The sequence below is a fragment of the Schistocerca americana genome, chromosome 5 (genome assembly GCF_021461395.2).
Source record: "Schistocerca americana isolate TAMUIC-IGC-003095 chromosome 5, iqSchAmer2.1, whole genome shotgun sequence".
NCBI lineage: Eukaryota > Metazoa > Arthropoda > Insecta > Orthoptera > Acrididae > Schistocerca > Schistocerca americana.
In genome coordinates this window covers 181479685-181498327 of record NC_060123.1, presented here as the reverse complement: position 1 = coordinate 181498327, position 18643 = coordinate 181479685, and the positions used below count along the sequence as shown (strand labels likewise).

Genomic DNA, 18643 nt, shown 5'->3' with positions numbered 1-18643 from the left:
TCCACCTACAATTAATGAGGTCTACAGAGCTTTGAAAGAACTCAAAAACTACAAAGCAAGTGGAGAAGATCAAACGTTTGCTGAACTTTGGAAATATGCAGCAGAACCAGTAAAGATAGCATTACACCAATGCATAGTAAAAATCTGGAATGAAGAGAAATTACCAGAAAATTGGACTACTGCTATAATACATCCATTACATAAGAAAGGAGAAAAATCAAATCCAGACAACTATAGAGGAATTTCCCTTTTGGACTGTACGTATAAGATCATGTCAAGAATACTATACAACCGCTGTAAAGATCAACTAGAACTGGAACTGGGAGAATATCAAGGAGGATTTAGATCCTGGAGAAGCTGCCCAGAACAGATAATCACCTTGAAATTAGTTACGGATGTCTACAAAAGAAGGCAAAAACAACTAGTCATAACCTTTGTAGATTTCAAAAAGGCGTATGATTGCATCCATAGATCTTCAATGATGAAAATATTAAGGAATTTTGGACTTCATCCTAAATTAATAAAAATGATACAGTTAACCTTAACAAACACCAAATCCAAAGTAAAATTTAGAGGAGAAATATCTGAACCATTTACGATTAAAACAGGGTTGAGACAGGGAGATTGTTTATCACCATTGCTATTCAATTGTGCTCTTGAATATGTAATGAGAGAATGGTACAAGGAAAATCCTATGAATATTAAAATTGGAACTAAGAAAGATAAAATAAACCTAAATTGCTTGGGATTTGCTGATGACCTAGCATTACTAGCTAATAATATTCAGGAAGCCACGAAACAAATAACAAGCTTACAAAATATAGCACAAAAATTAGGACTCCAGATATCATTTGAAAAGACTGAAATAATGGTAACGGATCCACTTGTAATAGATCACATCACAGTGAACAATAGGGAAATTAAAATAGTGAAACAATTTAAATACCTGGGTGAAATTATAACACACAAATTGGACGAGAAACCTGCATGGCGAGCAAGAACTAATAAAATGATAAAAGCTCAAAAACTAACATGGTCTACGTACAATAAAAAATGTCTATCAATTAAAACAAAATTAAAACATTACAAGACGGTGGTTCAACCAGAGGTTACATACGGAAGTGAAACTCTTTTTAAAGTCACCCAGAAAAACAGAATTGACAAAATTTTAAAAGTAGAGAGAAGAATTGCTAGAACATGCATAAATAAGAAATATCAAAAAGCTGGGCAATGGCGGATAGTTCCAAATGAAGTGGTATACAGAGAACTGGAGCCCATCACCGATACTATACGAAAGAAAAGGATCTCTTTTTGTGGTCACATTCTGAGGACACCAGAAACCAGATTATCAAGGAAAATTATTGAGAAACTCTGGAATTTGAAACAACAAGGAGGATGGCTTAAGGAAATAAGAGAGGATATGGAAGAACTGGAAATAACTCTGGATGATTTGCAGAACAAAACGCCAAATTTAAAGAAGTTGAGGGACACAGAAATAAGATTTAAACCAAAAATTGACAAACGACATACAATGAAAAGGGTATTTACAGATGAGGAACGACGAAAAGCATCGGAACGAATGAAGAGATACTGGGCCACTCGGAAGGGGAAAATACCAAAGAAGAGGACCAGAAATGATTGACTGAAGTGGTCCAATGAGGCCGTAAAAGCAGAAGAAGAAGAAGAATATATAAAGTGCTGGCAGGTCGACAGACACACAAACAAACACAAACATACACACAAAATTCAAGCTTTCGCAACAAACTGTTGCCTCATCAGGAAAGAGGGAAGGAGAGGGAAAGACGAAAGGATGTGGGTTTTAAGGGAGAGGGTAAGGAGTCATTCCAATCCCGGGAGTGGAAAGACTTACCTTAGGGGGAAAAAAGGACGGGTATACACTCGCACACACACACATATCCATCCACACATATACAGACACAAGCAGACATATTTAAAGACTCTTTGTCTTTAAATATGTCTGCTTTTGTCTTTAAATATGTCTGCTTGTGTCTGTATATGTGTGGATGGATATGTGTGTGTGTGCGAGTGTATACCCGTCCCTTTTTCCCCCTAAGGTAAGTCTTTCCGCTCCCGGGATTGGAATGACTCCTTACCCTCTCCCTTAAAACCCACATCCTTTCGTCTTTCCTTCTCCTTCCCTCTTTCCTGATGAGGCAACAGCTTGTTGCGAAAGCTTGAATTTTGTGTGTATGTTTGTGTTTGTTTGTGTGTCTGTCGACCTGCCAGCACTTTCATTTGATAAGTCACATCATCTTTGTTTTTAGATATATTTTTCCTACGTAGAATGTTTCCCTCTATTAAAAACAAAGATGATGTGACTTACCATACGAAAGCGCTGGCAGGTCGATAGAAACACAAACAGACACATACATACACACAAAATTCAAGCTTTTGCAACAAACTGTTGCCTCATCAGGAAAGAGGCAAGGAGAGGGAAAGACTAAAGGAAGTGGGTTTTAAGGGAGAGGGTAAGGAGTCATTCCAATCCCGGGAGCGGAAAGACTTACCTTAGGGGGGAAAAAGGACGGGTATACACTCGCCCACACACACACATATCCATCCACACATATACAGACACAAGCAGACATATTTAAAGACAAAGAGTTTGGGCAGAGACGTCAGTCGAGGCGGAAGTGCAGAGGCAAAAATGATGTTGAATGACAGGTGAGGTGTGAGTGGCGGCAACTTGAAATTAGCAGAGATTGAGGCCTGGTGGGTAACGGGAAGAGAGGATATATTGAAGAGCAAGTTCCCATCTCCGGAGTTCGGATAGGTTGGTGTTGGTGGGAGGTATCCAGATAACCCGGACAGTGTAACACTGTGCCAAGATGTGCTGGTCGTGCACCAACGCATGTTTAGCCGCAGGGTGATCCTCATTACCAACAAACACTGTCTGCCTGTGTCCATTCATGTGAATGGACAGTTTGTTGCTGGTCATTCCCACATAGAATGCATCACAGTGTAGGCAGGTCAGTTGGTAAATCACGTGGGTGCTTTCACATGTGGCTCTGCCTTTGATCGTGTACACCTTCCGGGTTACAGGACTGGAGTAGGTGGTGGTAGGAGGGTGCATGGGACAGGTTTTACACCGGGGGCTGTTACAAGGATAGGAGCCAGAGGGTAGGGAAGGTGGTTTGGGGATTTCATAGGGATGAACTAACAGGTTACGAAGGTTAGGTGGACGGCAGAAAGACACTCTTGGTGGGGTGGGGAGGATTTCATGAAGGATGGATCTCATTTCAGGGCAGGATTTGAGGAAGTCATATCCCTGCTGGAGAGCCACATTCAGAGACTGGTCCAGTCCCGGAAAGTATCCTGTCACAAGTGGGGCACTTTTGTGGTTCTGCTGTGGGGGATTCTGGGTTTGAGGGGATGAGGAAGTGGCTCTGGTTATTTGCTTCTGTACCAGGTCGGAAGGGTAGTTGCGGGATGCAAAAGCTGTTGTCAGGTTGTTGGTGTAGTGGTTCAGGGATTCTGGACTGGAGCAGATTCGTTTGCCACGAAGACCTAGGCTGTAGGGAAGGGACCGTTTGATGTGGAATGGGTGGCAGCTGTCATAATGGAGGTACTGTTGCTTATGTACGTATGTGTCTGTTTGTGTTTCTATCGACCTGCCAGCGCTTTCGTATAGTAAGTCATATCATATATATATAAAACAAAGATGATGTGACTTACCAAATGAAAGTGCTGGCAGGTCAACAGACACACAAACAAACACAAACATACACACAAAATTCAAGCTTTCGCAACAAACTGTTGCCTCATCAGGTAAGAGGGAAGGAGAGGGAAAGACGAAAGGATGTGGGTTTTAAGGGAGAGGGTAAGGAGTCATTCCAATCCCGGGAGCGGAAAGACTTACCTTAGGGGAAAAAAGGACGGGTATACACTCGTGCGCGCGCGCGCGCGCGCGCGCGCACGCACACACACACACACACACACACACACACACACACACTCACACACACACACACACACACACACACACACACCTGTGTAGGCATACAACTGTATTTATTGAGGAGTCAATAATATTCCAGTCGAATGTCTGTATGTGACGTGCCATGTGACAAAAAAAATTCTGTTCTATTGCTTTTTGAAAAACAATGAGGCATAATGATAAAGTCATCAGAGTACATGGACCACTCATTGAGTGGTTCACAGTTTTTCAGTGATGGTATCAGGTGTATACTAGTGTCACAGCTGCAAAGCCAATTTTGCAGCATGCATCCTGCTGTGACTACCCCACTGGTACAACATTTTGTTGGCTTAGCACACTCTCATCATCAGATGCTGGTGATGCTACTCAGGTCACCATGTTTCTTTAGTCATGCTCTTCACTGTTGTATATTGTGTATTCAGTACACTTACAACTGCCCACTTTATTTGTTTGAACCAAATTTGCTACATGCATTGAGAGGCTTGGTGTTTTGTGTGGTGTTCACTATGTGGTCTCTTCTGGAGCTTCTGAGGTATACTGAATGCTGGCCACCCCTATCATAGTGGTTGAGAGGGCCGATATTGAAATGTCTGTTCCGAAAGTTATGTTTTCGACCCCAACCAAATGTAGAACCTGTGGTATGAGTCTCTGAACACAGTAGTTTAGACTTCGGCCTGTGTAAGTGTATGACAAATGGGTGATCTCTTCTGCATTGATTCTGGAGCTGTTGAGTGTATGGCATCCACTCCTGCTCATCTAAGAATGCAAGTGCTGAGGTCCCAAACCCTCCTGCTTCACTCTTAGTGCGGCTTTCTACCATTCTGAATCCTGTAGACTCCAATTGTGTCACATTTTCACACAGTCCTACAGAATGTGATAAATTCCAGACTCTCATAAATCAAAGAATGGAAAGTTCAGCTTGGAGTATCAACATTGTTATGAAAAGGATAGAGTGCTACTCACTGTAACGATGAAATACTGAGCTGCAGACATGTACAACTAAAAGGTTGTTACACATTAAGATTTTGACCAAAGCCTCTTCAAAAAGGAAAGCAAACAACACACAGTTGCACAAGCAAGCCCACCTCTTGCACACATGACTGCTATCTCTGGTTACTCTGGCAAGAACACAGCTGTGGCAGACGAAAGCAGCAGTCTGAAGGGGGGGGGGGGGGGTGGCAGGTTGGGGGCAGAGAAGTGAGTGGGGGGGGGGGGGGTAGTGTGAAAGCAGAGAACTAGAGAAGGTTGAGGCTGGGATGATTTCAGGACCAGAAGGTGTGTTGTAAGGATAAATTCCATCTGGGCAGTTTAGAAAAGCTGGTGGTGGAGGGGAGGATCCAGATGGCCCAAGTTGTGTAGCAGCCATTAAAATCAATTATGCTATGTTCAGGTGCAGATTGTGCCACAGAGTGGTCCACTGTGCTCTTGGCCACAGTTTGGCAGTGACCATTTATCTTGTTGAACAGCTGATTGGTAGCCATACTAATATAAAAAGGAAGTCTGAAGGACATTGGGAGAGTCAGTGGTCACAGTGGCAAGACCATGCACATGAGGAACATTGGTGTATAGGGAAGTGGTGTCAGCAGTGATGAGTCGGGATACAGAAGGAAAGGGATGGGAATAGTGGAGAGTCAGTGAAGGAAGTGGTTGATATCTTTGATGTAGGTGACTAGACTTTGGCCAGTTGGTTGGAGGTGTTGGTCTATGAACACCGAAATTCTTTCAGTGGGGACATAATAAGCAGCTGCTATGGGTTGTCCAGGTTTTTTGGGTTTGTGGATTTTGGGGAACATGTGGAAAGTGGGTGTTGGAGTGAGGAGGAAGTTGGATTCAGGGAAGATGTTCTGGGAAGAGCCTAAGGCTTTAAGCAGGGGTTGGATGTTATGTTGGACCATTGAGATAGGATCACTCCGGCAGCACATCCCTTGCTCCCGTAACCTTCCTGGTATAAACGTAAGGTCCCCTCACCCACCCACCCACCCATCCAGCTGTGTGACTGTGTGTGTGTGTGTGTGTGTGTGTTTGTACACACATCATCCCCTGTCCCAGTACCCCCACCCAATTCATGTCAGGTAGTTGGTTTTGTGCTGCCATCTCAAGCCCTAGGCTATGAAATCGTGTGCCCAAGCTTCTGCCACATGCCCCCTCTACCGTACCCATAGTTAGCCCACAGATGACAGATCCCCCCCCCCCCCTGCTCTTCCACAAGTCATTAGACACTTCCCCCTACCCCCTCTCTGCCTCACATCTTCCACCATCCCTCACCCCACCCCACCCTGCATCCCCACCTCGCTGCAGTGCACTCACCATGTGCCAGGAAAGAGCTGGCTTTGTACCTTTTTTTTTGTACCTATCGATGAAGCAGCACTTCTGCCTTCCAGCGAGTCATCTACTTTATTCCTAAATAATTCATAATTCTCAACTAGAACTTTCCCTACATTATTACTTTTTTGTTTATATATGTTTAATAACAGACACTAGGGCTTCCACTACAAAACCCTTCAAATAGTAGTTGCTTTTCAGGGAAGAAGTAAATAATTATATTTCAAACAATGGAAAATCCAGGTGGAATGTAACAATACCAGAGAAGGAAAGTTGCTATTCACCATATAGCGGAGATGCTGAGTTGCGATAGGCACAATAAAAAGATTCACACAATCATAGCTTTCGACCATTAAGGCCTTTGTCAGCAGTAGACACACATACACACACGCCCGCTCGCACGCACACACACACACACACACACACACACACACACACACACACAAACAAACGCAACTTACACACACGTCTGCAGTCTCAGAGCTGAAACTACACTGTGAGCAGCAGCACCAGTGCATGTTGGGAGTGGCAACTGGGTGGGGGTAAGGAGGAGGAGGCTGGGACGGGGAGGGGGAGGTATAGTATGATGGGAGTGGCGGACAGTGAAGTGTTGCAGTTTAGACGGAGGGCAGGAGAGAAGATGCGGAGGGGGAGGGGGTAAGTAGCGGAATGGAGAGAAATAAAAATAAAAAGAAATTAATATGAACCTTTCCTCCTGAAGCCGTAGTCCCACAGAAATATCAGTCCTTTCCAAAGGCCTCATCTTTTGCCCCCACTCCCGAAATCAATCATGCAGGACTAGTTAAAGACCTCCTCTCCTTCTCCCGGTCCCTACAGTGGAAACACTTTTTCACCACCGACCATACCAATCAGAATAAACCGAAGACCAATACTAGACATTGCCTAACTCAGTTCACTCCTCTGTCCAACCGTGATCCACCCCCACTGCCTCCAAACCTCACCCTGTTAACTTTCCAGAATTTCTTAGCCTCGAACCTTGCCTCACCGTCATTCCCCAAATCCCTCAACATGCATACTAACCTTACATCCGCAGAAAGAACTGCAGTCCATCGTCTAAAAACCGATCTCGATCTGATAATCCTACCTGCAGACAAAGGCTCCACCACCGTTGTTTTGAACCGCAAGGATTACATGGCAGATAGACTCCGTCAACTGTCAGATACAAACAATGCCACAGTGATCCCATTCCACCAATCCAGCAGGATCTCCAGTCACTACTCAAATCCTTAGGCCCATCCCAGAACCTCTCCCCAGAGTCCATCTCTCTACTTACCCCCACCACTCCCTGCACTCCCACCTTCTACATGCTTTCTAAAGTCCATAAACCCAACCACCCAGGACGTCCCATTGTGCCCCCACTGAGAGAATCGCTGCTCTCGTTGACCAACACCTTCAACCTATTACCCGGAACCTATCCTCCTATATAAAAGATACCAACCATTTCCTCGACCAACTCTCAACAGTTCCTTTGCCTTTACTACATGGTGCCCTGCTCGTCACTATTGATGCCACCTCCCCGTACACTAACATTACTAATGCCCATGGCCTTACTGCTATCGAACAATACCTTTCCAGACGCCCTATGGATTCCAAACCAACAACCTCCTTCTTAGTCTCCATGACCAACTATATCCTCACCCACAGTTACTTCTCCTTTGAAGGCGTTACCTACAAACAAATCTGCGTTATGGCTATGGGCACCCGCATGGCACCATCCTATGCTAACCTATTCATGGGCAATCTAGAGGAATCCTTCCTAAAAACCCAGAACCCTAAACCCCTCACCTGGTTCAGATTCACTGTTGACATCTTTGCTATCCAGATTGAAGGTGAGTAGACCTTGTTCACATTCCTCCAGAATCTCAACTACTTCTCCCCTGTTTGCTTCACCTGGTCCTACTCAACCCAACAAGCCACCTTCCTAGATGTTGTCCTCCACCTCAGAGATGGCTACATCAGTACCTTCATCCATATCAAACCTACTAACCACCAGCAATACCTCCACTTTGACAGCTGCCACCCATTCCATACCAAGAAGTCCCTTCTGTACAGCCTAGCCACCCATGGTCGTCGCGTCTGCAGTGACGAGCAGTCCTCTAAATGTACCGAGGGTCTCACTGAAGCCTTCACTGACCGTAATTATCCTCCCATCCTTGTACAAAAACAAATCTCCCATGCCTTATTGTTCCAGTCTCCCACCACCTCCCAAAGTCCCACAGACCAGCCACAGAGGAGCATTCCCCTCGTAACTAAATACCATCCGGGACTGGAGCAACTGTATGACATTCTCCGCCACGGTTTCGATTACCTCTCGTCTTGCCCTGAAATGAGAAATGTCTTGCCCACTATCCTTCCCACGCCTCGTACTGTGGTATTCCACTGTCCACTGAACCTACACAATTTGCTCGTCTATCCTTACACAACCCTTGTTCCCAATCCCTTACCTCATAGCTCATACCCCTGTAATAGGCCAAGATGCAAGACCTGTCCCATACATCCTCCTACCACCAGCTCCTCCAGTCAGGTCACTAACATCACCTATCCCATCAAAGGCAGGGCTACCTGTGAAACCAGTCATGTGATTTACAAGCTCAGCTGTAACCACTGTGCTGCATTCTATGTAGGCATGACAACCAACAAGCTGTCTGTCCGTATGAATGGCCACCGACAAACTGTGGCCAAAAAACAAGTGAACCACCCAGTTGCTGAACACACTGCCAAACGTGATATCCATCATCTCAGTGACTGCTTCACAGCCTGTGCCATATGGATCCTTCCCACCAACGTCAGCATCTCTGAACTGCACAGGTGGGAACCTTCCCTGCAATACATCCTACGTTCCTATAACCCTCCTGCCCTCAACCTTTGTTAGTCACTGTCCTCCCCCATCCAGCCCCCTCCCTGTTCCCATTCCAGCACTGCACAGCTGACATTTCACCACCACACCCAGTCTTTTAATTTCTTTTTATTTTCATTTCTCTCCTTTCTGCTACTTACCCCCTCACCCCTCTGCATCTCTCTCCTGCCTTCCTTCTAAACTGCAACACTTCACAGTCCGTCACTCCCACCATACTATCCCTCCCCCTCCGCACCCCAGCCTCCTCCTTTGCCCCACCCAGTTGCCACTCCCATCATGCACTGGTGCTGCTGCTCGCAGTGTAGTTTCAGCTCTTTGAGACTGCAGACGTGTGTGCAAATTGCTTTTTGCATGTGTGTGTGTGTGTGTGTGTGTGTGTGTGTGTGTGTCTACTGCTGACAAAGGCCTCAATGGTCAAAAGCTATGATCGTGTGAATCTTTTTGTTGTGCCTATCGCGACTCAGCCTCTCCGCTATATAGTGAGTAGCAACTTTCTTTCTCTGGTATAATTATAATTCATTTTGATGTGCTTCACTGCTTTGTGGGCAATATATTTTCATGCAGTAGTGGTACATCAGAACTTCGACTACTTATCATTGTGCTTAAATTTGAGGAAAGTACTCTCCACAATCCTTTCCACTCCTCTCAAAGTGGCATCCCACTGCCCAGCGAGTCCAGGTAATACTCTATCCCATCCTGATGCCACATCTACTTCCCACTTGTTGCCACGCAGATCATACACCTGTATAATGCCCAGGTGCATGTGCTATTCAGTACAACCACCCATAAGAAGCGATGTGGCGCAGTGGTTAGGACATGGGGTTCACATTTAGGAGAATGACAGTTCAAACCTGCATCTGGCCATACTGATTTAGGTTTTCCGTGATATCCCTAAATCTCTTTAGGCAAATGCCGGGATGGTTCCTTTGAAGGGGCATGCTCGATTACCTTCCCCTTCCTTCCCTAATCTGAGTTTGTCCCCCATCTCTAATGACCTCATTGTTGACAGGACTAAAGACTAATCTCCTCCTCCTCCTCCTCTTACAACCACCCAGCACATACTACTCTAGTTTTATCATAGGCTTATTCTATCCAGAGTCAGGACTAGCTGTGAAAGCAGTTGTCACATACCAACTCTGCTGAAACGTACACACAGCATTTTATGAGGACATGAACACCATGAATGGACCCCATCAAACGGTGGCGAAGAGCAGAGCTAACCATTCATTGTCAGTGGCAGAACACACTGCTGAGCATAAAACACTCTATTCCAGTTGTTGCTTCACAGATCCCTCCCCTTCCCCAACTCCACTCCCTCCCCCTACGATACACTCACGCACACACACACGCACACACACACACACACACACACACACACACACACACACACACACACACGCGCGCAAGCTTCTCTGAATTATGTAGGTGGGAACTGTCCTTGCAATCCTTTAATCCCTCCCAACCATCATCCTCCATTCCGCACCCCTCGTTCCAATCGCCACCTACATCCTCTCTTCACTCGCTCTACCCAAACGAGCCCTCATACTGGTCAAGCTGCAGTTCAGTGTGTGTTACAGTTACTCCTTAAAAGAAGTGATGCAGGAAACTAATGTAGGCTTAAATGTTTTGTGGAGATGCCTTATTGACTTACGCCTTGTGTCTTCTTTTAATTGCTCTGTCACAGTCCTCATTCTATCAAGCACGTTTCTTTCTTTTTATATTAGGCGCAATTTCTTCATCTATAGTTTTCAGGTTATTAATTATCAGTTTGTCACTTAAAGGTGTTTTAGGTTTCTCCAAATGTACTGTGTTATTTATTTAATAACTGGCTCCTTGTCATATTGGATTGGAATGATTTGTGTTTCTTTTTTGCTGTTAACTTGACTTTTATGAGGACTTTGACATTAAAAATGTTTTTGTGGCCATTTGTATCTATGCCTGTATGATCATGACAGAACTCCCAATTTTACATTGGGGCATTTCTAGGTCATTAGTTCATGTAGACGTATCATAAATCCTTTGTGTTCCCAAATAAGTCCATGATTAACACTCAGTCCAGTCAGTCATTGCACATTCTTCTTTTCTAATATGTGAGCTGGTCATTTCCTCACCATTGTACAATATCTTCTTTCTTGAGCTATGTTTGCCTTGTAATCTCCAAGCAGAATTTTAATATGAGTATCCGGCATGTTTGATATCAGTTGGTCAGCCTCTTCCCAAATTTTGCGTATTTCTTCTGTCTCTTGGGTTTTTGTCATTGTTGGAGTGTGCACTTTTATCACTGTATACATTTAGTTCATTGCTTTAAATTTTAAAGTTGCCATTCTAGGGGAGTTCGATGAGAAGTCCTTGATCAAGTCCATTATGCAGTTATAGATAAGGAGTCCTATTCCAAATTAGTGACCTCCTTCATTGCTGTTTTCCCAGGAGGCCCTTTGTAAAGAGGGTTTCATTACTGTTGTATTGTCATTTTGCTGTCCAGTTTTTTGGAAATGTATAAAAGAAAAGAAAAAAGTAAATTTCAAGTGTTCAAATAGTGCTTTTGCATTATGTAAGCAGTATTACTTCAGTGGACATGTTAGTGTGTCCATGTGTTTTACTTGTAGTAAATCAAATCAAATGTGTTGTGTTCTCTTCCTCTACTGTAGCTCATCAGCCACATGGTATCCTTGGTTGAGAATTCCAAGGCACAGGGAGTGTGGACTGAATATCTGATCCAGTCCCAGAAAACAATGTCAGATTTCCTGCAGGGTCAACGGCTGAATGAATTTGGATGTGGAATTGACTTGAAGAGATTTGCAGTGGACAAACAGTATCAACAGGACTCCATTCTTGGTTTACCCATGTAAGCTTTACTTAATTTAATTACCATACATCAAAAAGAAAACTGATACTGCTGTTCTGTATGTTGCTTGGGAATTCTAGTTGAATCTTGTTCTTATTAAAAGTAATTTTCAAGTTCTAAGATATTTCATTAATTTTTTTCATCAAGGGCCAAGTTTGTTCTGATTCCACATGAAATGTGAATAGTTACATTTTATAATATACTGGTGAAAAATTAAATATAATAAATATAAATGTATATGCGATGTAGAATCACCATATTTGTTTGCTACACTGATGGTGTGCATTAAGTGCATGATTTTAAGATCCTTGCTGTGGATAAAGTTGGAACCACTCAGTATGAAAACACTTGAGTCCATAACAGTTATATTTGACTTTTCAAAATAGTGGTCTGTTGTTTCTAAGCATCAAAATAGGTTATTAAAAATTATGAAAATGTCAAAGTAGTGTTACTGGCATGATTCATATAACTGATTAAATTTCTGTGAAGTTTTATTGCAGGCCTACAGGATGCTAGATAGTTGTTAAGAAGAATTTCCCCACACTTAATGTGAGATGTCATATATGTGTCAGTTACAGTGCAGGTGATAAAACAAGCTAATCATTCTAGCTCTGGATGGCAGTGGTCTGTAGATTCATGGATGGACTGTCACATCAGATAAGCAGCAATTACTGGTTGCACAGTGTGTGCAGTGCAAATTAGGACCAATGTTGCACCCACAATATCTGCTAGATGATGATTCAAGCAAAGATGCTTCTTATCAGAGTTCATTTGCATCTCAACAGTGTTCAGCTATCCTCTGTTGGTGTAGTGAAGATGCACCTAAGAAATGAATAGCACAAAATTGTGGTTGATGATGAGAGCAGATTATGCTTTGGCATTAATGATGATTTTTAATTGTTTGTGGCATCAACAAGCAGAGCAGCAGTTGGAGTGATTAGGCAGCAAAACACAGAATCATAGTAGGCATCATAGTCTATTGTAAGTATACATATGAACATTGAACAGTGCAGGATACATCAAGAATATCATGCAAATAGTTATGTCACTATCGTTATTTTGTCAGAAAATTTTGGTCTTTCCATAGGATAAAACCTGCACATATGCTTCTTATGTTGCCCATTGTACATGGCCACCACAACACTAGAGCTTCCCCCTACTGAGCATGCATAGAAGTGGGACATATTGGAATGGCATCTGGTCTGGCTTTCAGTACTGACAACACCTCTGGACTGGTTTTGACGGGAGGTACAAGTTGCATTTAATACTAGACAGACAGCATCTAATAATGTGTGTGCTATCTTCATGCCTACTTCATTGTTGCTAGTGGTGGTCAAAAGGGTGTTGAAACTGTTGTGTAAACAAATATGTCCTTCGTATGTGGTACTGTGATGATGATTATGTGCAGTGTGCAGTACGTGAGTAGAAGGCTGTTCATGTGGGTCTGTGACTTCAGGACTTCTTAATTTTTCACAAATCTTTTGATTGTGACAACAAATTTTGTTGGCAGATGTATGCATGATATTGCATACATTGTTGCTCTGCCTTCGTTTTTGATTTGTGAGAAATTTTACTGCACAGTGGGATGAGTGATTCTCTGATTTTCTCCTTTCTTACTGACATAGAACTGGTTACTAATTTCATTAATATTTGTGATTTATTTATTTACTCAAATCAAGTCATACAAAACTCTGCATCACGTAACTGTACAGTATCATGGGATACTACTAAAACTACAATTTACTTAGTTTACATAAATTCAATGATCTTCACCCAGAACTGGGCAACACCAACAGCACTGCCTTCAGCCTTCATCAGCTCATCACCACTGCATGTCTCGGCAACATGGACAATGATAGAGGTGAGCCATAGTCTGTTCTCCTCCACATTCACAAATGGTCGGTACTTAGGCAAATCCTCATTTGACAAGGTTGTCATGGATTTATAATTGTCTGATCTAAACCCATTCAATGATCTCCAGGTAGACCAATTTCAAGTACCTCCAGATGGTAGTCACTCAGCAGGTTTCATCCACTTTTGAAGATCATAATGTCTAACTGCCCACAGTTGTTCTCTGGCAATGTGTGGAGACATAGTTAGTACTGATGCTGAACTGAGGAAACATCTACAGGATTTCAACCTAGATCTCAGTGGTTGATGGCCATGGAGAGGGTGTAAATGATTAAGTTCAGCCTTTTTCCTTTGAATGTGTGCAGCTACTTCACAAAGTATATCTGGTGATGCAATGCCTGTCATGTAATAGACCTTGACTTTAAGTGTTAGTTTCACACATCTGTGGTCAGTCTTACAGTTTCTTTCAGTGCAACATCCATTTGCTTTGCATGGACAGAGCTGCAACATACAGGGTACCCATACTCCCCTGCAGAAAAACAAAGAATGTCGTCCTGAACGGGGTGGCTTCAACAGATACAAGTATAACTTCAGGTGTGCCCCAGGGCAGCGTAATAGGTCTGCTACTTTTTATGATTTGCATAAATGATCTGATTGATGGTATTGACAGCAGCATTAGAGTGTTTGCCGATGATGCTGTAGTCTACAGCAGGAAAGTAGTATCACACAAAAGTTATGAACAAATCAATGAGGATTTGCAGAAAATAAATGCGTGGTGTAATGACTGGCAGTTATCTCTCAGTATTGAGTAAGTGTAACCTACTGTGTATAACAAGGCGAAAATCCTCATTACTGTAAGAGTACAAAATAAATGCCCAGCCTTTGGAAGCGGTAACATCCATCAAGTATCTGGCTGTGAATATTCGAAATGATCTCAAATGGAATGATCAGATTACACAAGTAAAGGGTAAGGCGAACTCTAGATTGCAGTTTATTGGTAGAATCCTGAAGCGATGCAGTCCTTCAACAAAGGAAATAGCTTACAATACGTTAGTTCGCCCAGTCTTAGAGTATTGTTCGTCTGTATGGGACCCTTACCAGTAGGGTCTGATTCAAGAGATTGAGAAGGTCTGAAGAAGAGCGGCAAGATTCGTGACTGGTACATTTAGCCATCGCAAGAGCGTTAAAAATCTCATAGAAAGTTTGAAGTGGGACACACTTGTCGATAGATAGCGCACTAAACGGAAGGGGCTGCTCACTAAATTCCAAAGTCCGATCTTTACCAAGGATGTAGAGTATATATTGTTACCACCAACTTTCAAATCACGCAATGATCACCATTCAAAGATAAGGGAAATTAGAGCTCGTACTGAGGCGTTCAGACAGTCATTTTTCCCTCGTGCAATCCTCGAATGGAACGGAGAGATGGGGGGGAATATGACTTTGGCGCAAATTGTGTCCTCCACCACACACTGCTTGGTGGCTAGCAGAGTATATATGTAGGTGTAGGTGTAGATGTGGATTTTGTGATGATAAGTTGATCTTGGGCTCTCCAGTTACTGCCAGTGATTTTTCCAAATGGTGCTATTTTGGGCTGACACTTATGGCTTGGTGTCGTGACAGTGTTTTTGCTATGTTAAAGGTCTGTCTAAAGAGACACCAAGGTATTCAGGTGTTACACAGTGTTCCAATTCAGTGCCCTCTCAGTTAAGCTTTAGTTATGTATTTGCCTGTCTATTTGGGAGGTGTAAGGCACAGATCTGTGTGTTTTGAGGATTTGGTTTCAGATGGTTCTTACCTTAATACTCAGTGAAAGTGTTCAGTGTTGTTGTAAGGTCTTCTTTGCTGGAGTTGGTAAAGCAGTATTATCTACTTATATGAAGCTTTCATCCAGGCCACCTGCTTTATGGTTTTTGCATTTTTGAATTGTTTCTTCTAGTTCTTCTTCACCAAATTTTCAAGAGGATTGATTAGTTTCCAGCTCAGCTTGTCTCTGTATCTTAGATCCAGCTCTAGGTTCACTCATATTTCCATTTTTCAGAAGCTAATGAGCAATATCATTTTGATATGTGTTTGTGTGAGTTATCTGACAAGTAGGTTGCTCAGCTGACTTTCTAACACTTAGCCAGAGAGTTGGTGTGTTCCAAGACAGCATCCAAAGTTTACTCACTGAATTGCTTTTCATCAAAAGTGTTTTGTATATTCACTTAAAAGTTTGGTGTTGTCTCTATTAAGGCCAAGAATATAATTGGCATAGCAGCCATGTGGAATTTATTTGTAAGATGATTCCTGCACAGCAACCACAAAGTCATCACTTGATTCAGGTAGTGGATTTATCTTGGACACAAGACTATCTAGTGTATCAGCATGTGTGCTCCAGTTTGCCTTCGTGAGGTTATAGTGTCTTCCGAATGATGTCAGTTTAGATTGTACAGTGGGAAAAGTTTGACATATTGATCAATAGGTCAATGCTGAGTGTTTGGGACTGGAGACCTGAAGCTTTTCATGTGTTGGCAGGAAATTGCCTCATTGATGTATTAAGGTTAAAGTCTCATTTCCAACATCATCTGTTAAATGATAGTGACAATTTGGTGACATGTATTAATCACAAATTAGTAGACTCGACCAATCATATCATTGCTTCAACATTTTCATCATCATAATATTCATAATTGTGATAAGTTGCATGCAGTAGTCACCTTTCCTAAAGAAGACTTTTGCTGATGTGGGCTGTGACAGTTTATGTGTGGACTCTTCATACTTCTAAGTGGAGGTTATTCCATTTTTTTTCTCAAAGAGAAACTGAAATATTTTGTGTTCTATTGGGTAAAATGTCACTTGGAAGTGTATCAAATAAGAAGCACAGATTAGATTTATCTTCAGGCTTTACCTCGGATATTTATTAATAAACATTAACAATTCACCAAAGGATGTACAAAATTCCTGGAGTTGCAAATTGCAAGACTGGTGTCATCAGATTTCTCCCCTGATGGAAGAGGGCTTTTCTTGAAAAGGAAGAATTATGTTACAGATGAGTCACATTATAAATCAGTACACAGTCTGCCATGCTGTGTGTATATTATTGCGCGTAGAAATCTAACAGAGTTAAAGCACCTGCCTAGAAGTGTGAAGAAACCACTTTTGCCTTGATAGGTGTTGCATGCCTTAACCAAAAGCATTGCAGCATTTGAGTCATAACTGCTTAACTCCTGCACACAGTGCTCGATTAAATGTACATAAATCTTTTTTTGTGAAATTCCAGATATGCTACATAATGTTGAGTTCAGGTAACCTGGAGATCCAGACAAGCACTCTCATGTCTGTAGAGTATCCTTGGTGGCAATTTGACACAATTTGTGAACAGTAAGGTGATGCATGATTGGCCGATGATACAGATTATCATTGGGATGTTGTAGCTAAACAGATAGACAAAAATAATGAGATGTTAAGTTCTTTTATCCTTCACTGATGCAACTTGTAAATCTAAGTGACATTTTTCTGTCCTCAGAGCACTCAGTGACGGTTTTCCTGCACCTAAGTTAATTTCTATGCCTATGCTTTGTGAAGTACACATATGGAGAGATGGCCTTTGAGACCCATAATGAGGTGCTGCTTTGAAACAGTATGGCTGCTCATCAGTTGTTGTTGTTGTTGTTCTTGTTCTTGTTCTTGTTGTTGCCCATGATATTTGGCTGGTGGTCATGCTTTTCATTGAGTCAAGGCTCTCTTTGTACATTTTTCATTTATTTTTTTGAAATGGAATGAAAGTTGCAATAACCCCTGACATGGTGGCACGAGAAAATGCAGTGCTTATACAGGTGTGGAGATGAGTACTGCATGTGTCAGACTCCCAAAAATGACCTGCTAATCTTAAGCATTGGCACACTTTTTTGCTCCTTCCAAAAGGATTATTGTCTTCCATGATTTCACAAGTGGCTGAGGAGAACAGTCCCAGAACCACATTTTCTGCTACAGTGAGGATATGTCCTGCCCATGACAACCATCATTTGCTGCAAATTGTTTTTGTGAGATTTTCTAACTCTTTCCTTTGGTTCCACTTGTCACATCTTAGTCTTCGCAGTGTCTCCAAAGTATTGTGAGCCATCATAAACAGTTCAGTGCCATGCCCGATACACGGTGGCAGTGGTTTCCCTGTTGCCAGTATCAGTCAGGCACTTTTTAAGATATTACTTCAGAACACCTTCATTCAATTTCAATTATGGTATCCTCCTTTTTTCTTCTTTGTGTGTGTTTGAGTTGGGAATACATTATTTGTTTTAGTGGACATCTGTCAGGCATGCAGTAATACAACCAGCCCATCAAAGCTTCTGTTTGATGATGTTGGCCTCTATGCTGTTAGTGTGTGTCTCCTTCAGGCTACTGATACTGGTACATTGGTCTTGCCATTTCATTTTCAGGAGTCTCCTGAGACAACATTGATGATATTTTCTGTCAGTAATCCAACCTCGCACCCATAAGTGGGACTCAGAATGATAGACAAAAACCATAGTGTGTCGAAGTTATGGTTGTCAAAGAGCCTGTCCTGCAAATGGACAAAGCGCTAGCTCATCTTATGCAATACTGAATTTCAGCATCAACATTTGTGTTAGTTGAGAGATGACTGCTGACATATGGAAAGTGCTCAACTTTTGTGCAGCATTTTACCATTAACTGTTATGGCTGAATACGTATAGTTGGTATTTATTGAAGTTGATGGAAAATTTGAGTATTCCTGGTGTTAACATCTAAACCAATGCTCATTTATACTCCTTTGAATACATTCAAAATT

The 18643-nt window shown here is 42.4% G+C and overlaps 1 protein-coding gene across 2 annotated transcripts in view; it reads left to right on the top strand.

The window, feature by feature from the left end:
- LOC124615599 (neuroblastoma-amplified sequence-like) overlaps window positions 1-18643 on the top strand; it is a 414306-nt gene that overhangs the window by 259508 nt on the left and 136155 nt on the right. For both annotated transcript variants that reach the window (XM_047143590.1, XM_047143589.1), the window contains exon 30: window positions 11807-12003. In XM_047143590.1, coding sequence (XP_046999546.1) covers window positions 11807-12003 — 197 coding nt within the window. The remainder of the gene's footprint in view (window positions 1-11806; window positions 12004-18643) is intronic.